This window comes from Ostrea edulis, chromosome 2 (genome assembly GCF_947568905.1).
Source record: "Ostrea edulis chromosome 2, xbOstEdul1.1, whole genome shotgun sequence".
NCBI lineage: Eukaryota > Metazoa > Mollusca > Bivalvia > Ostreida > Ostreidae > Ostrea > Ostrea edulis.
The window spans coordinates 80,129,475-80,148,650 of NC_079165.1; the positions used below are offsets into that span (position 1 = coordinate 80,129,475).

At 33.8% G+C, this 19,176-nt stretch overlaps 1 protein-coding gene across 45 annotated transcripts in view; it reads left to right on the top strand.

Moving 5' to 3' along the window:
* Positions 1 to 19,176, top strand: part of LOC125682373 (dual specificity calcium/calmodulin-dependent 3',5'-cyclic nucleotide phosphodiesterase 1A-like) — a 196,329-nt gene that overhangs the window by 130,676 nt on the left and 46,477 nt on the right. Inside the window, exon 1 of one of the 45 annotated variants that reach the window (XM_056155015.1) lies at positions 8,542 to 8,590. The exons of the other annotated variants lie outside the window; for them this stretch is intronic. Coding sequence (XP_056010990.1) covers positions 8,557 to 8,590 — 34 coding nt within the window. The 5' untranslated portion in view covers positions 8,542 to 8,556. Of the gene's footprint in view, positions 1 to 8,541; positions 8,591 to 19,176 lie in introns of those variants that run through there. 45 annotated transcript variants of the gene reach the window in all.

Here is a 19,176-nt window from a genome sequence, read left to right on the forward strand (position 1 = left end):
GTTGTGTTAATTACGTATCTGTAAAATGTTTTTCTGTCGTCAGAAACAACCAACATACAAAAATTAGTACATTTACCTCCCAAGCTGAAGAGCTCTGCATGTATACATTAATGAGTTATCTTTCATGCGAAAATATGTATTTGGATGCTGATGCACATTTGCGTGCAAATTAAGATATCAAAAATTTGGCTGCAAATTGAAAATTCTAAATTAAGCCAAAATTATATCATCTCTCGAAAAAACTAGCTATAGTTATTGTACATAGATATAGTGCTCAGGACAGCCATTTATCTCATAGTCTGTCTTTTATGGTTTATTTCTTAAATCCCCTAATTATTACAGATATAGCACATTAGGACTCTCATTAGGGTAAATATGGTATTTTGCATCTCTGTACAGAATAAGTATCTTCAAATACATCTGGCTTGGACTTCTCGAAAAAATCTCAAATTTAAGTTTGAGTTTTCTTTTATTTTAGCAGTCAAAATTTGAGTAAAGTTTTAATTGACTTGATTTTTCCCCAAGAAATCCAGGCTTGGTGTGGGCTGTTTAGCTTGGATGTGAATTTTTCCCAGACATGTCCTAAATAATGGTAGGCCAATCCTTTCTCCCTTAGATACCAAATTAGCATCCAAATTAAAAGGAGATTCCTCTCTGAAATGGTAGAATTGCTATTGCAAACTGTTGGAAGCAGCAATTTGTCGTATTCAGGACTGACGGAGGTCTCCGGGGAGTCCCTGTATTCAGTTTATCCTGTTGTTCGACTTATTGATTCTCACTTTTGGTTGTTCTTAAGAGCAGGGCTTGAGATTTGAACCATCGGATGTAAATCCAGCATATTTCCCCATTCTCCTGACGCTAACATTTTTTTTTTTTCATTGTAAAGGTGAAAAAGTGGCATCCATCTGAATAAAAGGAAATAGGAATATAATTCAGGGATTAAGAATCTATTTATTTTTTTGGCCATGGTCAGACGTTGACTTGCAGGATTCATTGAATATGAATTAGATGTTGTTCTGGCCAGCTCCTCAGTGACAGTTTATTCAATATCTATCCATGTTTTTTCTTCTTTTTTTGCTGAACAGTATAGAAGGCTAGCTTGTACAAGGTTAATATAAATTGTTTACATTTTCAACCAAAGCTCCAATTTAAGGCTCTTATCATCACCAAACCAGATGAAGAATAGCCAATAGTGCATGTTTTCAGGGCGAGAAAAAATAAAAATATTCTTTTAACATATATTTCTTGGATACTTCTTTATCAACAAAATATGAATTTAAAAAGAACCGTAAAAAACAAAATCTTCTGTTTAAAGAGAAACACGGAAAATATTTACTGTACACAAGTGCTAACAGCAATTTACAATCTTGAAAAGAGAAAGACTTGAGAGTGTACATAAGTAATGTTTAGACTGGATTAAATGTTTTCATTTCATGAGTAGAGGTAAATTGTTAATGTATTGTGAGCCTGTTTGTCATTAATAGCCTCCCTTCATTAGCTAGAGTGGCTTACAAGGTCTGGCTGTAACAATGCAACTTGGTTTAGGAGACATAGGGATGTTTTATACTATCCATCAGAGCCTTGAGCTGTTGTGAGTGAGCTCTTCATTGGATGGGTCAGTTAATATGTCAGAGTTAAATAAACCCATTTTACATATAGTTGTGGGTGTTTTAATTTCTGAAAGAAAAACAGTTCCATCAATGAATCACTGAAGGCAGATGTTCATTGAGCAGTCTTTCATTCATGATGCATGTGTGACCCTGCCTGGGCCATTTTCCTGAGACTGCCGCACACAGTGATAGAAATATATTGCCCCCAGTGAAGGCATCCCTTGATTACATAACCAAATGTCAAATGATTCATCCACTTTTTAAAAATTTTACTATTCACTGCTGTTTTTTGTTTTGACGTCATGCTGTTGTAGCTCCTGTGAGCTGTGTTTGATTTAATTGTTGTGTAACTAGTCAAGAGCTTCCCTGAGAGAGAGAGAGAGAGAGAGAGAGAGAGAGAGAGAGAGAGAGAGATTTCAAAGGTGTAGGAAGAGAGAGCCCCTTGTATTGTTGCAGTCTACGAGGCACCTTCATTTCATCTATCCATTACACTAGATCACTATGATAGACATGGCAGGGTTGTTTGTGTTATGGGGTAATCAAAGCAATAAAGACAAAGGGTAATTTGTATAATTACCTCATGCTTCCAATGCCTCTAATACAGACAACCTAAGACATCAACCTAATACAGACAACCTAAGTCATCACTCTAATACAGACAACTCACTCTAATACAGACAACCTAAGTCATCACTCTAATACAGACAACTCACTCTAATACAGACAACCTAAGTCATCACTCTAATACAGACAACCTAAGACATCACTCTAATACAGACAACCTAAGTCATCACTAATACAGACAACCTAAGTCATCACTCTTAATACAGACAATCTAAGTCATCACTCTAATACAGACAACTCACTCTAATACAGACAACCTAAGACATCACCCTAATACAGACAACCTAAGACATCACCCTAATACAGACAACCTAAGTCATCACTCTAATACAGACAACCTAAGTCATCACTAATACAGACAACCTAAGTCATCACTCTAATACAGACAACCTAAGTCATCACTCTAATACAGACAACCTAAGTCATCACTCTAATACAGACAACCTAAGTCATCACTCTAATACAGACAACCTAAGTCATCACTCTAATACAGACAATCTAAGACATCACCCTAATACAGACAACCTAAGACATCACCCTAATACAGACAACCTAAGTCATCACTCTAATACAGACAACCTAAGTCATCACTCTAATACAGACAACCTAAGTCATCACTCTAATACAGACAACCTAAGTCATCACTCTAATACAGACAACTCACTCTAATACAGACAACCTAAGACATCACCCTAATACAGACAACCTAAGACATCACCCTAATACAGACAACCTAAGTCATCACTCTTAATACAGACAACCTAAGTCATCACTCTAATACAGACAACCTAAGTCATCACTCTAATACAGACAACCTAAGACATCACCCTAATACAGACAACCTAAGTCATCACTCTTAATACAGACAACCTAAGTCATCACCCTAATACAGACAACCTAAAGTCATCACTCTTAATACAGACAATCTAAGTCATCACTCTAATACAGACAACTCACTCTAATACAGACAACCTAAGACATCACCCTAATACAGACAACCTAAGACATCACCCTAATACAGACAACCTAAGTCATCACTCTTAATACAGACAACCTAAGTCATCACTCTAATACAGACAACCTAAGTCATCACTCTAATACAGACAACCTAAGACATCACCCTAATACAGACAACCTAAGTCATCACTCTTAATACAGACAACCTAAGTCATCACCCTAATACAGACAACCTAAGTCATCACTCTTAATACAGACAATCTAAGTCATCACTCTAATACAGACAACTCACTCTAATACAGACAACCTAAGACATCACCCTAATACAGACAACCTAAGACATCACCCTAATACAGACAACCTAAGTCATCACTCTTAATACAGACAACCTAAGTCATCACTCTAATACAGACAACCTAAGTCATCACTAATACAGACAACCTAAGTCATCACTCTTAATACAGACAACCTAAGTCATCACTAATACAGACAACCTAAGTCATCACTCTAATACAGACAACCTAAGTCATCACTAATACAGACAACCTAAGACACATATTGACAATGAACATTATTCTTATAACTGTATAACATTGTTGATACAGAGTTGTACAGAATATGAGGTAAACAGAAAATATTCCATGCATGTTGAAGAGATATAACAGAGTTATAATTAATCCAGAGGGCTATTTGTATATAATACCCCATCATCATTTCATTAATCCACTTCGTCCCATGGGGACATAGGGCGGCTACAGTGGCTTTCCATCTCCCTCTGTCTTGTGCAATGGTCTCAGCTTCTCCCCAGGTCTTGCCAACTTTCTCTGTCCCTGTGGATTCCATTCTAGGGCTTGTTTTGTGATGTTAGTACTGGGTTTCCTCAGTGTATGCCCTATCCAGTTCCATCTGCGTGTTCTGATGGTGATTTCCACTGGTTGTTGGTTGGTCCTCTTCCACAGGTTTGCATTGCTTATAACATCTGGCTACCTTATCCCGAGGATGTTTCTCAGGCACAAAGACCTGGACTGATTTCATGGATGTTGATGTTTCTCTCCAGGTTTCAGACCCATATAGTAGAACAGACTTCACGTTGGTATTGAAGATTCTGATCTTGGTGCGTGTTCTCAGTGCCTTGCTTTGCCATACTGGTCTTAACATGGCAAAAGCTTGCTGGGCCTTCCTTTTTCTTGCTATGATGTGGTTCTCTGTGCCCCCTAATGTACTGACAATACTTCCTAAGTAGGTGAAGTATTTGATGTCCTCTACTTCCATGTTGTTTATCTTGATAGCGTCATATAATACCCCATGCATGCTTAATTATATTTGTATATAATACCCCATGCATGCTTAATTATATTTGTATATAATACCCCATGCATGCTTAATTATATTTGTATATAATACCCCATGCTTTCATAGTCACAAACAACCTAGACATTCATTTCGTTTGTGTATAGTTTTGTATTTACTTTTCCTTTTTTTGTAAAAATATAAAATTTACATCAAATTTGAGGTCACTCAGGTCAGTGTATTTATCAATAAATAAAATGCAATAATTAAACATTGTAAGCTTATTACTGGTAAGTGTAAGTATATCAGTAATTACTTTGATCATGCCATATAGCAAAGTTTAACTAGATGATGATTTAATCTGCCTTGGCTGAGAATCAAACCCAAAACCTCTGACTGATGTTTAAGTGTTTTACCGATTAAGCTTTGGGAGTTGATAGCCTTTTTCCAGTGTCATTAGGAATGAACGTTTTGAATATAATGCCTACATCTGATACTGCCAGTTGTGTCTAGTACCAGTATTTCAGTGGATCTTTATGATAACAAAACTGATCTGTGTGTAGTGAATTAGATATTTGTGAACCAATTCTCACAATTTCCTGAAGATTTTCTATGTATCAGTGTTTTTCTTAATTATTGTAATGATCGACTGATGTCATTCACTAAGGAATTACATATTTTTACAGGAAGTCTGAATTATTTTAAGTGCACTGGGTTGATGGGAAAACGAGTGTTTGGGGATTTTTTGAATGTCTTAAAATCAAGATAATTTAATATTTTCTCTGAAATTGTTTTTAATTCTTGATTATGTATCCATTGGTGTAAACTATGATTGATCACGGTATTCTGGTGCTTAAGTAAGGGCAATTCTGGATCCAATCTCAGTACATTGTACCACCTAAAACCTCCTATCCCGGTACCACATAAAACCTACAATCCCGGTACCACATAAAACCTACAATCCCGGTACCACATAATACCTAGCTACAATTCCAGTACCACATAAAACCTGCTATCCCAGTACCACATAAAACCTCCAATCCCAGTACCACATAAAACCTACAATCCCGGTACCACATAAAACCTACAATCCCAGTACCACATAAAACTTACAATCCCAGTACCACATAAAACCTACAATCCCGGTACCACATAAAACCTACAATCTCAGTACCACATAAAACCTACAATCCCAGTACCACATAAAACCTCCGATTCCGGTACCACATAAAACCTCCAATTCCGGTACCACATAATACCTCAGACAGTGACTGTTCCTTTCTCACATGATAAGTGGAGTGAAAGTTATAGGTCTTTCAGTTCTGACCTTAAAATGTCCCATGTTGGGATTATAGGCTTTGAGCTCCATGCACAAGTCAAAATTTGAGGCATTTCACCAAAAGCAGGTGATGTATACGTCTCTAAACGGAGGAAAAAATTCTCAAATGGGACGTATCAAAACAACAAACGAAGCAAACATTGAAACAAGATAGAAACTGTAAAACAGAAATGAATTTATAAACCATTGATTAAAGTGTATTTTGTGGTGAGTACTTATTGTAAGAGATGTGGGAAGAATTCAAAAACTTGTTTATAAAGAGATATTCCTTCTCCTGAGTGAAGAAAAAACATCAGAGGTATCACATTTTAAGGAACAATTTGTGAAGGAAATGTTATTTCAATAAGTAGATAATTTCTTATCTCTCTGTATCATTCACAGTTGTAGTGTTGGGAATTCCGATGGTTATAATTAACTTAATTAAGGGCATGCTTATTAGCGATGAAATTCCTGTCTCACTTTAACTTATTTCAAACTTTGTATTGAAGTATGAATGAATTCAATCAAAGTAAGTTCAATGGACCTATGATCAGTCTTAATGCTTAACTAGTAACTTTTTTTTACAGGCATAAGCTTGTGTATGTGATGAGATGGGGGTTTGGTACTTTAATGTTATATTAAGGTGTAAGTTTGTGTATGTGATGAGATGGGGGTGTGGTACTTTAATGCTATATTAAGGTGTATTAGTTTGTGTATGTGATGAGATGGGGGTTTGGTACTTTAATGCTATATTAAGGTGTATTAGTTTGTGTATGTGATGAGATGGGGGATTTGGTACTTTAATGCTATATTAAGGTGTAAGTTTGTGTATGTGATGAGATGGGGGTTTGGTACTTTAATGCTATATTAAGGTGTAAGTTTGTGATTTTTAAGATGTAAGTTTGATTTGAAAGTTGAAACACTACTATGCTGTTCGAGATGTAAGATTGTGCAAGTTTTATACATAATGATAGAATAAATGTATTGTCACGGAACTTGTAAGCTGGCTGGAGTAATCAAAGAGACATTGCCAGCTGTAGGTGAAGTGCCACAAATTTTGACCTTTGCATGGCACTCAAGGTCATAGCAGTGAATGACTTTTATTGTGCCAATGCCTACAGTGACACGGGATCTTGCTGAACTTTCACTTCTATAATGACGGTATGTCCAATGAGCTCTCTATAACCACTAGTCCAGGGGACTGTGGATCTGATTTAGATATTCTGTTATGATTGAGCTACCTATTTTAACAATTTTGACACGGCCATGGCACAAAGCGGATCTCGAACTCGCAACCTCCCAGTCATAAAGCGAACACTTTTACCACTGAGCTACCATGACTGGTTATTCTGTAAGTAAGCCTATGGTTATGAGATATAAGTCTGTGGTTATGAGATGTAAGTGTGTGGATATGAGATATAAGTTTAAACTGGTGGCACATGCCTGTATTATTTATATTAATTTTATTTGATGATTGTTTAAGGAGGAGGGAGGCTGGTTATTTGGTGTACATGTGTCTTGAGTTTATTCTTTAATCCAAATGCCACAGAATATAGTAAAATTTAATATGTCACCCCACCTTTTTTGAAAATAAGAAGATATTGAAGAAGAAACAAAAACATATTTGAATTCTACAGGTGTTGACAAGGTCAGGTCCTATGTAACAGAGATTCGGCTGATGACCCTGGGTTTCTTGCCAGTTGTTTAATTAGGAAGTCTGTATGGACATGGTTTCGTGTTGTATCTTAGAATCTTTGCCACTCCATTATTAAGCTGGTGGGCAACCAATTTCCATTAGCAGTCAGTACGCTACTATTGATAAGGAAACAAATATTGAATTAATCTGCGGATAATACCATTTATATTAAACTGAATAATTTCCGTGTTGGAATAATGATTTCACCAACTGGAACGAAGTTTAAAATGTTTAAGCAAGTGATATTTTAATAATGTGATCATACTGCATGTGTTTCATAGAGTTTACCAATGCTTATAGCTATTAGATTAGTAATTAGTACATATATATATACACATCAAAACTACACAAAAATCCTCTCGAGTGTATCTGTCATACTAAACATATTACACTATTTTAGAGTATGTGAACAGATTTTCTAATTTATTTTTTTTTTACGAAGAACATGTTATTTAGAGGATATTGTCCGTGTAAATGTAGGTTAATTTGATCAGCCATAGACATTTATTGATGTTGTTAAATCGTTTCACTGATAAAATGTTTTTAATACAGATGATTTGACAGCAACACAAAACTCTGTAGAAATCCAGGTGTGAGGTGAAAAACTCATTACTTATATTGAATTCCTGCTAATGAAAAAAAAAAGATGAAAATCCCATTCATCAAAATGCTCAAGCTTATAACATCAAAGTGCTCTTATCAGCTCTATGCAAAGAGAGACAACTCTCACTAAGTGTTTATCGGTCAGTTAAATGTAGAAGGTATTAAATATATCATATAAATAATGAGGTAATAAAATCATTAGGTAGAAAAGAGGCGTAAGTGTATTGTATTTAAGTAATATCCTTCTGTCAATAAAAGCCTTCTAAGACGTCTCCAATAATCTAGGATACCATAGTGGAGACCTGGTGCTGAAGGGATTTTGTCCAAGAAGATAAGCCATTCTCTAAAATCAATTATCTTTTGATCCAAACAATTATTTTCCATCAAGTTTTATTTCTACATTCATTATGACATCTAGAGCTGGATAAGGCTATGTAGCCTCCTCGCAGGAATCGACCATGTACCGGAACTATTGTCTGCAACTAAAACAAGGTAAGGGTTGTGGGGAGATTTCGATGGATATAGATCTAGAATGAACCTGACGAGGCAATAGATTTTACAGGAAATTTCTGACCATTACACTTCCAGTCTGTGAAACCATTGAGAATCTCCACATTGATTTCTGAAAATATTATTGATGTACAGACTTGGTTGTGTTCACTTCTGTAAGGGTTCACAGTTTAATTTGTGTCGGACTGACAAAAGATGATCACAAAATCATGAAAATTAGGCTTTGTGAACTTTGAAATACCTTAAAGTATATTTATTGTTAACATGCAGTCATCTTATGCACTCAACAGATGACCACATCGTGAAGTAGAAGAAGACCTTCAGATTGTAATGATATAGTTGAACTTTTTACTGCAGTTATAGAGACGTTTCTGTTACTACTGCAGTAATGAGTCAATTGAAAGAAAGACAACTGGAAGATGCTTTAGTTATATAGCTCATTAGAATGAAAATTTAATTTTACAAGCAGTAATTCCTATGATGCGGACATTTATTTATTTATTTTTTAAATTTTTAATTAAGAACTTGTGTCCAATCCCATTGTGAATTTATGTTATTTCACAATAAACTGTTATGCAAGAAATAATGAACAGTTTCCAACTCTGATAAGAAATGAGTTTCTGAAAACATTGAGTTTTGCATAAAATGTTATTCAGTATTATACAGTACATTTACTATCCAAGGGCAAACCACTCTTAAAGCACAAAAAAACCCAGAATCGCATACTTCATCTTTCTTTTGTGATAATTTCAGTCTAGGTGCATCTCTGTACCATTTTTCTATTTGACAAAAAAAGTTTGTCTTATAAATTAAGTTTTGATATATGTCGTGAAGCACATATTTCTCTTGCTGTTTTGATAAAAACGTACATACTTCTTGCAACTATTCAAACACACTTCTTGGATTATTTAACGTGTTAATTGTGTACAAATGTTCCTTTAGTAATTAAGGCTCAATCCACAAACTAAATTTAATTGGGGGGGGGGGGGGGGGGGGCAATAAACATTTGTGTCTGACATGTCACTCAAGTAATCATGAAATGATACAACTAAACTTAAAATACGGCATCCATGCTGGATTTTTGAGAGAAAATATCTTCGAAAATTAAGATTTTGCAAAGTAGAATAGAAAAGAAGTGTATAAAAGACTGCAATAGAATTCAGGTTTACTCTAATAAGAGTATTTAATATATCATTATGGACAATTACTCCAACTTTTGATAAAACTTGCCTGTAATCAATTATTCAGTGTAACAGGATGACCTGTTCTTGTTTTAGCTTTCCCACAGGGGCTAAGCCTGTTTTGGGCCCGAATTCTGTGATACCATAAATACATCTATATTTATGGTATCACAGAGTTCGCATCCGGCCCAAAACGGGCTTAGCCCCTGTGAGCATTCCTTGATGTCAGAAATATTGATAGTAACGTCATACACAAACTGATCATGCAGTGAGCATGCATGACGTCAATACATCCCAGTCACTATACTGAATGAATGAATTTTTTTTTTAAAAATTCACGAATTCCAACAAAATTATTTTATTCAATTACTGATGTAATTATAATCTTCTAGCATTTGTGAAAATCAATTAATGTAGATATTCAAAAATGGTTAATTAGATATCATGATGTCAATTACAAGCAGCGCTCTTTATGTGCCTTGACACCCCAGCCACGAGCGGCTAGATGTACGTGCCTCGGCAACTTGAGACCTTGTTTAAAAAATCTTTTAAAAAGCTGCAGTGGTTTGTACAATTCTCAGACTTCACCATAGAATTGTGTTGTAATCATATATATCAAAGGTTTCTCCTTTCGGGCATGGCACGAATTTAAAGTTGCGCGTTGCGAAGAAAAAGCAGAAAACTGATTGGTTGAAAATAAAAAGCTTTAATGCAGCTAGATGTCATGTCACTGCAGGGTTATATCAATGAATTAAATTTGTCAGCATTATTAGATTACAACACCAAAATATAATCAGCTGGCATGTAGGGGTTGTGTAATTGAAATCAGACGGATGAAGACAGTAATTGTACTTGTCGAATTTCACTGATGATATTCTTCTAGAGAATGCAAAACACTAATTAATTACAGACTTTATTAAATTTTCCACACCTTAAACTGCTCGTATAACACAATTTTGGAATATGAAATTTTGTTTTTATGGAATTAAACACGACATTTTTTGTGGTATAATGTTCTAGGTCTCATTCATATGTCGATACACGTCAAGCAACCTGCCATTTTCACATTCAGCAATTATAGAATTTAGGCATGTTATTTTCCTCTCGGCAACTTTTATGTTCTGTTGGAGTGAGTTTCAGGATATTGGTGTTACCTCGACTTAGCAGGGACATGAAATGATTGTAATTTCAAAGATTTATTGGAGTTCAGTGGAAAAGAAATGGGAAAATTATACAATATGTCATTTACCAGGAGGGTTTAGAAATAAGATGAGAGTCTTTTGGCTGGCAAGCACGTCGCCCATGTGATTAGTAAATATGGTAATGTTAATGATCTTTCTATATAGACTATTACAATTGGACATGGCGATATTGCTGTGCTCTTATGTTAAGTAATGAACGATCGTAAAAATCCTTTTCTGCATTACTGGATTTTTGTTCAATCTTAAGTCAATATTCAAATTAAACCTCGGTGGACTAGGGTGGGAAATTTTCATATAAATGTTTGCCTTGCTAGTGGCTAGCTTATGTAAATTTGATTATATTGATAGAAAATGTAAAAATCTTTGGAGAAAAAAGAGTCTCAAACATAAGATTGTGTTTGTTGTAAGAAGAACGGGACATTTTCTCAATAGATAGTGCTTCACGGCAGCCCACATCAGGTACCTGGGGATGTCAAAAGTAAGATATATAGCATGGTTTGTTTTCACTGATGATCTGTATATACAGCCAAGGTCTAATTGAACATAGCATTTTGTCAGTACAGATCATTTATTGACTAATTGATTTAGACATAAAGTCAAAAATATTAATAAAAGGTTGTATTCTCCCTTCACCACGAGTTGTAGAGGATAATTTAACTGTTTTTATCTGAGGGCTCTAGTTGTAGAGGATAATCTAATTATTATCTGAGGACTCTAGTTGTAGAGGATAATTTAACAGTTGTTATCTGAGGGCTGTAGTTGTAGAGGATAATTTAACCGTTGTTATCTGAGGGCTCTAGTTGTAGAGGATAATTTAACTGTTGTTATCTGAGGGCTCTAGTTGTAGAGGATAATTTAACTATTGTTATCTGAGGACTCTAGTTCACGGTAGAGGATAATTTAACCGTTGTTATCTGAGGACTCTAGTTGTAGAGGATAATTTAACTATTGTTATCTGAGGACTCTAGTTGTAGAGGATAATTTAACTATTGTTATCTGAGGGCTCTAGTTGTAGAGGATAATTTAACTGTTGTTATCTGAGGACTCTAGTTGTAGAGGATAATTTAACTGTTGTTATCGGAGGGCTCTAGTTGTAGAGGATAATTTAACTGTTGTTATCGGAGGGCTCTAGTTGTAGAGGATAATTTAACTGTTGTTATCGGAGGGCTCTAGTTGTAGAGGATAATTTAACTATTGTTATCTGAGGGCTCTAGTTGTAGAGGATAATTTAACTGTTGTTATCTGAGGGCTCTAGTTGTAGAGGATAATTTAACTATTGTTATCTGAGGGTTCTAGTTGTAGAGGATAATTTAACTGTTGTTATTTGAGGACTCTAGTTGTAGAGGATAATTTAACTATTGTTATCTGAGGACTCTAGTTGTAGAGGATAATTTAACAGTTGTTATCTGAGGGCTCTAGTTGTGGAGGATAATTTAACCGTTGTTATCTGAGGACTCTAGTTGTAGAGGATAATTTAACCGTTGTTATCTGAGGGCTCTAGTTGTAGAGGATAATTTAACTGTTGTTATCAGAGGGCTCTAGTTGTAGAGGATAATTTAACTATTGTTATCTGAGGGCTCTTGTAGAGGATAATTTAACTATTGTTATCTGAGGGCTCTAGTTGTAGAGGATAATTTAACTATTGTTATCTGAGGACTCTAGTTGTAGAGGATAATTTAACTGTTGTTATCTGAGGGCTCTAGTTGTAGAGGATAATCTAATTATTGTTATCTGAGGGCTTTTAAGTTATAGAGGATAATTTAACTGTTAATGTTATCTGAGGACTCTAGTTGTGGTCACCACATGAAGCCCTGTTATATTTCTGAGAAGATTTTGAAAATTAGTTAAGCCCTCATTATGAAAGGTCAGGAGCATACTTTAATTTTTTTTTGTCTGTGTGTGTGTCTTATAATGTCTTCCTGCATTTTTGATCTTGTTTAATAATAAGTTGTCTCTAACAATGATACTGGTAGTCAAAACTTTGATACTTTAATTAATTTATAGTGTTATGAAAACTTTGATAATTAATTTTACTGTGGTTAGAAAAATGATACTTTGGAACTTTGATTGAAATTTGGACTTTGTTAAGCAAAAAATCCCTTATTTTGAATAATTTTGGTAAAAAGAAGATGCTTTTATTAAAGATATCGATTTTTCTATATCAAAACAATACTTAATATTTGTATTTAAAACTCAAGAATATTTATATGTATGAGGTGAACCATGCAAATAGAGATTTCATAAATGTACATAGTGAACTAAAAAAAAGTCATATTGTCATGACCAGTAAAGGTCAAGGTCTTTCATCAAAGTGAAGGTCAAATTTGTCAGTTTTGAATTGGCCATGCTGGGGGACATATTGCTTCACAAATTTTATATATTTTGTTCTTGTATATATTCATGTAGAAATTTGCTGATCTATTGAGGCCTCACCTTGGCTTGAGGATCATGATGCCTATGTACATTCATGTTTGGATCAAAATTTAGGTCAAAGTTAAACAACTATTGTTAATAGTTTTGTGTATTGTGCACAAAAGGATGAGAAGTACAATGTTCAAGTGTCCAAAGGTATATATATCCTATATATGGCCCTGGTTTCATAGTTTAACTTAATTTAGAATATATAGGCACAACCAAATCGATCAAAATAAATGTTTCAAACTTATAACAAATTCTAAATAATTTCAATTAAGAAACCCATAAAACTTGGGTCATTGATTTTCATTGCATTAAATTATACTTTATGATTGTTCAGAATTTTGTTTAATGAATTAGCTTTTAACAGAGTAGGTCTTTGGTTTTTGCACATACTACTCAGAAACCACAGTGCCTTATACTCTCAATTTCTACTTATTCCTAGTTTGGTCTTTAAAAGAAGTCATTGCTTTTCAGATAAAACAAAATTTATATAGAACACTGGATGAATTTATATAGCAGGTTCTCTTTGTACTATCCAGATGAATAAGAATTGCAACAAAGATGCTGGCTTTTGATTGGTTGAGCCTTTTCAAGATTTCTCCAAAAATATTGCTATTTTATCATCAAATTTTGTACAAATACAAGAATGTGATCCAGTGATTTGGTATGAAACTGCTTCAGTGATATATTCCAAATATCTTTGATGATGTATTTATAAACTTTCCAGAAGATGTATATATTGTGTGCGGAATCTGAGTGTATAAGCTTTAATTGACTTATGAATTATCCAATGAAAGTATCCTTTTTATATGAAGAAATTACAAGTGGAAATCCTGACCAGTGTAAAGGTGAGATGTAGAACTGACAAACCCAGGAATCCTTTGCTATATCTGATGCTTGTTTATATTCAAGCTGTGTTATAAACAAGATTTACATCGGCATGGTAATTATAACTTCAGTGATTGGTCAAGCATTATAATATAATGTAAATATAGTCCAATCCAAAGACTGTAAAGAAGTGGCTGTGAATCATGAAGCCCCTGAATGAAGTCATGTTCAGCATGCAGTAGCAAAGTTTACCTGAGTTTTGTAGTGTCATTTTGTTTGGAGGTAATATTTTTGAATTTATACATTGAAGGGGAACAATTCTTACACACTGGGATCATCATGTTTGTTATTGAGCTACAGTTTGTTAAACTGGATATTTTTGCATAAAGATTGACTTGTGATTTATTCGCGTAACCTAGTTTTCTCTGTTAAATTAATCATTACATCAAATATCATATTTTAGAATTTGAGAGTTACTGGTAGAGTATTGTCAGTTTTTTAAATTGCACACAAGATACAAAGTCTTGCTGTAAGATTTGAAATATTGTGGAACTCATAATAAAAGGGAGGATTGTAGATAGAATTTTTGAATTCTTGGCCAAAATACTAATTTTCATGTGAAAATTTTGGTACATTAGTATAGACATTTTGGAAATTTAAGATATGTATCAACCAAATTAATGAATTTTACAAAAATTTGAATTAGCTAAGTTCCAAGTCAGAATAAACAGTACTGCTTGTATAATTATTTATCATAAATTGCAAAAATATTGACAATACATTGAATAAAACAGAAATGGTAAAATTGTGCAGAATTAGAACTTTTTGATTGATCATAAACAAAATGTAGCCGGGCTTTCCAAACCCTTCCAAACTTAAAATGTATCTACGTATAAAAAAAAATTCAACTGGATGGAGTAAAAAATGACTTGATTATGAAATAAGTATTGAACCAGTGCCTACACTGTTATATTGCACGACCTGCATGGTTGTACTGGAAAGCTGAAGATTCTCCCTCCTTAAAGCTGCTGACAGACAAAGAGAGAAAAAACAATATGCTTAATTCTGACTTTTAATCTGAGGGACACATAAAAATCCCACATTTAATGGCACTATAAATACTAACGAAGAGTTACGTAGTGAGGAACATATTGAGATATCAGGGTCAAGTTTTACAAAAGAACTCAAAGACTAAGACGAAAATCTTCATTTTGCAATTTATTTTATTCTTGATATGTTGATTACATTATTATTTTAATGTAAATAAGAATTTAATTATGTAAATTTATGTAAGTATTACCTCACAAAATTGAGTTGAGGAGGTTTGGGAACTATGTGATATTCTGAATTGTTATAGTAGTAAGGACACAGGAAGTAAACTTTTTGATATTCTGAATTGTTATAGTAGTATATAAGGACACAGGAAGCAAACTTTGTGATATTCTGAATTGTTATAGTAGTAAGGACACAGGAAGTAAACTTTGTGATATTCTGAATTGTTATAGTAGTAAGGACACAGGAAGTAAACTTTGTGATATTGTGAATTGTTATAGTAGTAAGGACACAGGAAGTAAACTTTGACTAACCAGGATAATCATCATTATGTGGAAATATTATTACATTATCTTTAAAATTATATCACCTCAAATGCAGACTCATATTTAAATTAAAGAACAAAAAAGTTTCATGTCCATATGTACATGTATGGTCCTGAAAAGGGAGTAAAATTCAAAGTGGCTCTATAGGGGTGGATATAAGTGTTTGTAATGACATCATACTGTGTATGTCAGTGAAATTTGACATGCCAGAAATGTTTGATGGATGATGAAAATTCAAAAAATAAAAGCATCAAAATTTCTATTTGTAAAAATGATACAGATGTTAAATGACATTGCACCAAACATAAATACGTGCTATGATTTTATCAAACTATGTTTTTAAAAATACAAATCCCAGACTCAAAAATTACCTGATGTAATTGGAATTTGAACTGATTTCTTTAAAAAGTACATTGTAATTTAAAAAGATGAGCATTACCATAGCAACAATTAAGCAACAGCACATTGATGCAGGTTTTGGATTATAATGTTCATGAAGCTATTTAATCATATTTTGTGCAATTTTTCAATGTTCTTTATATTTTATTATCCAAAATCCACCATTTTCCATAGATGTTGATCAAATTGATAGTGTCATTGACATATTTTTTAATTCACTATCACTATCACAATTGATAGTTAAAATAATTTTCAGTGGAAAATGTTCCAATTTCAGTCCTTTGTTTCTGCATCTCATATAAAGCCACTTGACATTTTTACCCTTTTGGGACAGTAATTAAGAAGCTATATTTTAGGTTGCACAGAAATTCCGATTTTCAGCAATTAATAATGTGACTGGAGAAAGCCATTGCCTTATTGTATTAATAGTATATTCTTTCTGGATTAATTCCATAAAATTGGAAATGAAAAATGAGAAAGAGTAATATCTTTTTTTCAATCAGTCCTGCATGTACATATTCATTGTTTTTATTGAATGCATGGTTAATGGCACTGGGATGAATCTATTTATCAGCGTTTCCATCCCATCAACTGCAAACTCCTTAATGGAGGGTTTGGTGTTGTTTTTCAATATAGAACCTTTAATGGGTAATGTCGGATGGATTGAAATTAAATATTCAGTGTCCTACAGAGCCTCTGTATCAGGGAGTGAAAATTAATAGCTAGCTTATGTGATTCTGTAGTTGACGTGTAGTGATTGATGGCTGCACAGAGTCAATTTCAGTCTTGCATGCTCCAGTTGCACTTAATGTAGTGCCTTTTTTTTTTTTTATGACTTTTTATTGTTGGAGATACACATTCTTTTATAATAAATATACCATGTATAAGTGGAATTTTAGCAAGTCACAAAGTGATTTGTCCACAAATTAATGAGTATATATATTTAGCGAGAGCTAATTTTAGGGACTTCATAATTCCAAGAAAGATATCTATTAAAGTAGCCCTATACTCGGCCTTATGTCACAATCAAATGTAAATGCGGAACCATGCATCCGTTTTCCAAAATGTGGTATTTTAACGATATCGGTTTTATTTTTACATGACGATATAAATGTCCGATTCCAGGGTGTTCTTATCAGCTGCAATCAAATTTTATATTTGAAAAGGGAGGGGGGGGGGGGGGCTAAAGATGATTCAAGCTTTAGAAAAAAATTGGTTGGAGAACAGACAACATTTTGGCGGGTGAGGGCGTATCATTTGCATTGTACATGTCCATGAGGTACATTGACTATTCATGTATGTAAAGGTTTCACAATGATCTGTGTTCAACATATGGAATTATGGGGGCATCAGAAAGTTGGGGAGACGAATGGGAAAGGGGGGACCAAGTCATATTTCCACCAGCATCATTATAATAATATTTCTTTTGTGAGGATCCTGGTTAAAATAGGTCCTCAGTACCCCTTGCTTGTCGTAAAAGGCAACTAAATGGGGCAGTCCTTCAGATGAAACTGCAAAAATCTAGACCCTGTGTCACAGCAGGTGTTGCACGATAAAGATCCCTACTCATAGGCCGTCAGCGTCGAGCATAGACCTAAATTTTGCAGCCCTTCACGGGCAATGGTGACTTATCCATATGAGTGCAAATTCTCAAGCATAAAAATTGTTAATTCAAAAGTACTACTCTCTAATGAATCCATATTATCATCAACAAATACATGGTAAGCTTGTGTAAAAATAAAAGTTCACACTTCGCTGCACTCCAGTGACAACAGATATTGTAGTTGTGTTCGCTGCTCCAATGTTGCAGATATTGACGCATTCTAATTCAGCTTCAAAGAACGGATGCAAATAATTTGTTTTATTTCACAGACCGTCATAATTTTGTCATTTTTTCCTCATCTCCTCTTTTTTTTCAAAATTATTGGGGCGGCATCTGTATAACGCGATTAGTTCCTTATTGAGATTGCATCTACTTAGATCAGCGTAAGTGGTGTATGCATGTACATGCATACATGTGTATCCAATTTATGTACATGTAAATGATTTCATGACCAGTAGATATTCATATAAAACTTTGTCATAGGATATAAGATATAACACACATTACACAAATGCATTGAATCATAAAAGCAAAACCATTAAAATTCAGTTTGTTACTTTCGTTTTACATTCTCATTGTGAATAGCCTTCTTTAGAAGAATTTTTTTCAAATAAAATGTAAAAATCTAATTGCAAACCACATGTATCTTATAATAATAATACCATATTTATATAGCACCCTTTTCATACACTGTGTACGCTCAAAGGTGCTTTACAATGCATATATACCTTACAAGAGAATGTTATACACATAATACATAGAAAATAAATAAAACATTAAAAGCTGTACCTATCCTCATTGTAAATATAAAACATGAAACATAAGTATGTATCTTATAAATAAGTATCTTATAATACTTATAGTTTAGCATAGTTCAAATTATTATCCAAGGTTGTAAATATACTAAAATTTCACATGTCGTATCAAAGTATGATAATGTATAATTCAAGATTTGGGGGGGGGGGGGTACGTGTTGTAGAGCTTATATAGCTTTTAAAATGATGTGTCAACATATGATTTTCTTGCGCAATCCTTTTTCTGAGATAATCTGTAAATATAAAACAATTTATTCAAGGTTTAGTTCATAAAAATTTGGGGAAAAGACAAATATTGACATCAAATGGTATTTTCAACAGTATTTCTTTTAACATGTTTGGGCTCACAAAGTGTACATTGGGGAAATAGTTATTCAAATTTATTAAAATAAATGATTACATATCATTAAATAATGGGTATATTGTCTATGTTGCTTATTGCAACCCATTTGTTTGGAGAAAATAATAATTATTAAGAAAAATAAGAAGGAGGGTCTTCATTAATGCTGATTATATGTGGATGA